The following is a 4,608-nucleotide window of genomic DNA, read 5'->3' as shown; positions in this document are numbered from 1 at the left end:
TATATATATATATATATATATATGTGTGTGTGTGGTGTGAAACGTGCTTAGTAAATGTATTGAGACGCGTTCAGTTTGAGACGTATTCTTACGTCTCAAACTGTTGGCTCTTTCTCTCACTCTCTCTCTCTTTTCTAGTTTTACATGCTTATGTTCGAGAAGTAGCAAAACTCACGAACGCGTCTTTACCGTGATAGGGTAGCTCTCGCGCGTGCTGAATACGACGCGACGACGGCGACTTATTCTTCCGGTTCCTTTGTCATTCACGTACGAATTTTCGCGCGCGCCCGTGCCCGCGCTCTTCGGCTCGCAAGCACCCAATTTCATGTAAATGTCCCGGGTACGCATAGTGGTTACACGAATCAGATTCCACACGACGACGTGGAATTATGTGCATGGATGTCCAGTTTAACGAGAAGATGGGCGACAAGAGCACCGACGAGGACGTACAGATCATTGAGGCATTCATCAACAAAGGTAAGTTTGAGGTTAGGTAGACAGGTAGCGATGGTAGCGACAACGATTGTTGAATTCTACAAGTTTAAGGAACTTAAACTTTAGTAAGTTTAGTAGTGGCGACAGTGGCACCACCAACGGTGACCATAATGGCGGCGGTAACGGCGAAAGATCGTGTGCATATCTTTATCTTCTTTTCTTCCCTTCTTTTCTCGGTCACTCTTCGCGTGTGGCGTAGTGCGATCTCACCGTTCTCGTTCTTCGTGCCGCATACAGTTGCGATGCCCTTCTACTCTCGTTAACGTTGGTATCTATCCAAAGAGTTGTGACCACGTCTTCTGTGAGACGCGCTTTTCACGTGTACCGGCGAAACGTGATAGTACCGGTGAATCCATGAGCGTCTGTGTTGTAAGAATATTGGTGTCGGTATTAGAAAATTATAAATATTAACGAGGTTGTCAATGACAGGTTGTCTACTTAAACCAGCGACAGACATTTTCTTGCTTTATTGCTTGCGTTCTGATAAATTGTTAGAATTGCACGCAACGTTAATTTCTAATAATTGTACAATAATCATTTTTAGTAGTTTATTAAAATGCATAGTAATTAAGCAAGAAAACATATATTGTATGCCATTGGCCTTTATAAATGAAACATCTTTGATTCGTGCGTCAAATCTCTTATGTTGATTCTACAATGAGTCGAAAGTTTTAGTCTTAATCGGTGAAGTTGGCCAATCAGCCTTAATCGTACAAGTTGGCTATTGGTCAACTTCACCGATAAGACTTAGGATTACCGATCGCTCATTGTAGAATCAGCGTTACTAAAATTTGCAGTTCCTAGTACATTCACTCGCGCTGTGTTATTTTGGCATGCGCCAAACACACACGAACATATTGGCATAAGCACGCACAAACACATGTGATCTGTTTTCTGTTCCTGCACTAGACTGTAGAACTCTCCTTCTTACTTTAAACAAGTATCAAACGAATGTCTATCTCACTTTAAGTTCCAAAAGTGTATATTAGTTCAGCCACAGAAAACAGAAATGTAATCGTACGTGTATGCGCATATGTATATTTTTTAGTATAAGATTATTGTAGAAAAATTACCAAAAGGAGGGCTTTTATAAAAAGTACGATCTGATTATTTGATGCATTAAAATTTGATTACTGCTTTTGTAGGACATATCGAATCTATTTTTTATTCCCGTATCAGATTGCACTACTTTCTCGCTTTCGCCAAATATCGAACGTATATGATACGTTTTGAGTTTCGCACTATATGTATATGAGGAGCGCATGATGCATCATCTGTCCTTGTTGATTATCAAATAATAAAAAAGGGATAAAATGATACCATCGCTTTATGCGTAAACACGTCCCTACTTTATTTTAAGTTCAAAATTACATTGTAGACATATAAAATAGACTTCTATTGTCAACATGGACCGAAGTCTCTTCTCTTTTATGGTCTACAATGAGAGTAATATTGTGTAATAAACCATAAAATGTTACAATTGATCAATTATGGCTGATTATTCTCATATTCGAGCGTGATTGGTCGATTTCTTACGGATTATTACAATTTTACTTCCATTGTAGACGGTCCATACAAATTTATACGTATTAGGCCCGAAATATATATATATATATATATATATTAAGTATAGTGAGCTTTAATTCCTAAAATATTGATCAATCATAATTGAATGAGGAAAATCAAGAGAATAATCGACTAATATTAGTCAATTTCTTATCTTAAATTTAAGGCTTACTATACCTATTGTATTTCGAGATTTTGCTCTGTTCTTAGACTTCAATGTAAAAGTTAATTTCATTCAACTTGCTATTTATTCTTTTCTAATTCTTACATTTAGAAAAAAATAAGGAATAAATTAAACCGATGTTAAAATTAATCTTACATTAGCTGAACCGCTTATCTATGATCTTATCTATGTCTTAGAGCTATTTTATGGATATCTACTTGAAATTATTGGGAGAAGTTTTTTATTGTTCGAATGATTTATTAAAAATCACTAATGATTTAAACTTATTCTAAACGCGCGCGCGCCCACACACACACACACACACACACACACACACACACACAGAGAGAGAGAGAGAGAGAGAGAGAGAGAGAGAGAGAGAGAGAGAGAGAGAGAGTTACGCATAGATAATCGATAAAAATGGATTGGTCAGTGTCCAGGTGTCCAAAAATTCTATATAACAAGTTGAAAAGGTGCGATAGAGCTTCATTTTTATGTCGAATAATAGCTCACATTGTTTTGCGTTTTCTTTTATTAATTGATAATTAATTGATTGGATTTCTTAAATTATTTCGAGCTATAGGTAGGTATTTAATTGCGTTCAGAAATAGATCGGTATTCCGAAATATCGATTTACGAAATGCCATTTCTAGATTCCTTACGTGTTTCAGTATTAATAATATCCGCACTGATAAATGCATTGACGATTATGCGAGAGATCAGCTGGTCGTCATTTTCATTCAGGCGATACGTGAAGGACGACATGTAACTCCAATTCTCTATTGATATCATTAATATTGATTTTGCTTGAGTCTATCTGTATTGATATTGTTTTTCATGTTTATTCGTATTATGATAAACCTGTTTGCTTCATTAATGCACAATATGATACTATTTAAATATTCGAGTCAGACTTATCATTAAGTATTATAGTTTACTTAAAAAAAAAAAACGATTCTTTTTCAATTTATGTTAAATTTCAACTTAATATCCAAGGATTTTTCTAGATACAACTTTTTTTCAATGTCATTTCCATTGTCAGTTATCATCTTTCCGTCTTTCAATTAAGATTCCGATTTTTTTTTACCAAATCTCCAACTTTCCAGCACATAAAAAATCTCGATCTAATCACTTAAAATTTTAATGACCCTTTTTCAAGTTCCCTTTTCCTCTTGTTTTTCTTATAAAAAGTACCTCTGGTAGGTAGAGACCCTATAACTGAGTCTGACCACGAGACAAACTTTTGATTGGCTCGTCGTTTTTGTCAATTTCAATAAGTTAGAATGAGATAGCATATCTAAAAAAAACTATCTTTTTTATTCTTGTTTTGACAAAATTGCTCGAGGCTAAACTGTTATAAAATCTTCAGTTACATTTGATGACCTTTTTTTGTTAGTGAATATTATGCTGCAATGAAGTTTCAGTTTCGGTAATTTCGATATACTTGATAGGAAAATCGTCGATCCGTAATCGAATATTAACCGAAAGATAGCAACTGTGTAGTCACTTTCCATACAATATCTTGCAGCATTAGTTGTTTGCGTTACTGGCATTTTTTGTACTAAACATCTTTGCTTTCTCTCGTCAACATTCGAATATACAGGGTGTTTGGAATTCAAATGTCAAAATTTCGGGAGCGTGTAGGGGATCGATATAAAACTAAAAAAAAGTCCCGTAGAGACGCTCGTTTTTGCTTTGTTTGGAGAAAATTGCAAAAAAGACAAAACATAGTTGCTTCGTTCTCGCACTGCCTCTGAAATATTATCGTCGCTGAAATCGTACACGAAAACAATAATAATTCCGTTTTTAAGTGAAAACTTTTTTTGTTTGTTTACATTTCTGCTTTTCAAATCGTGTAAATTCGTCAGTTACTCGTCAGAAATCATCGAGTGAATTCTGCTATCACAATATGCCGCATACATATTCTAACGTCGAATATGCTGAATATGGTATATTCGTGTATAGCTTCTGCGACAAAAGGGCAACATTTTGAATAATGTGTACATTAAACAAGTGAATAAATGCAATGTGAATAAATAAGGGGAAAATGCAAAAACGAAAACGTACATTTTGTCTTTGCGATTTTCTCCAAAACGAAGCAAAAACGAGCATCTCTACAGAACTTTTCGCCTTAGTTTATCGATCCTCTCTATGCTCTCGAAGTTTTGATATTTAAATTCCAAACATCCTGTATATTTATCTTCTCCTAAGTGCAAACATTTTTGGGGATTTAAGCAACAGACCTATTGTTGCAACATTTATAATGTTACTGCTGTATATATAATAATGCTAGAATGATCTGTGCTATGTTTTACAAGACTTGTTATTTTTTATTATTTAAATAATATATTATGATATTATTTAATATATATTTTTCTATACAT

At 34.6% G+C, this 4,608-nt stretch overlaps 1 protein-coding gene across 4 annotated transcripts in view; it reads left to right on the top strand.

The window, feature by feature from the left end:
- Positions 1–4,608, top strand: part of LOC108692282 — a 22,058-nt gene that overhangs the window by 450 nt on the left and 17,000 nt on the right. For all 4 annotated transcript variants that reach the window (XM_018200469.1, XM_018200471.1, XM_018200472.1 and 1 more), the window contains exon 2: positions 139–477. Coding sequence is in view for 1 of the 4 variants with exons in the window: in XM_018200471.1 (XP_018055960.1) it covers positions 390–477 (88 nt within the window). In the remaining 3 variants the exon portion in view is untranslated. The remainder of the gene's footprint in view (positions 1–138; positions 478–4,608) is intronic.

Source organism: Atta colombica, unplaced genomic scaffold (genome assembly GCF_001594045.1).
Source record: "Atta colombica isolate Treedump-2 unplaced genomic scaffold, Acol1.0 scaffold68, whole genome shotgun sequence".
Classification (NCBI taxonomy): domain Eukaryota; kingdom Metazoa; phylum Arthropoda; class Insecta; order Hymenoptera; family Formicidae; genus Atta; species Atta colombica.
The sequence above is the reverse complement of the archived record's forward strand: the minus strand, read 5'-3'. Positions and strand labels throughout refer to the sequence as shown.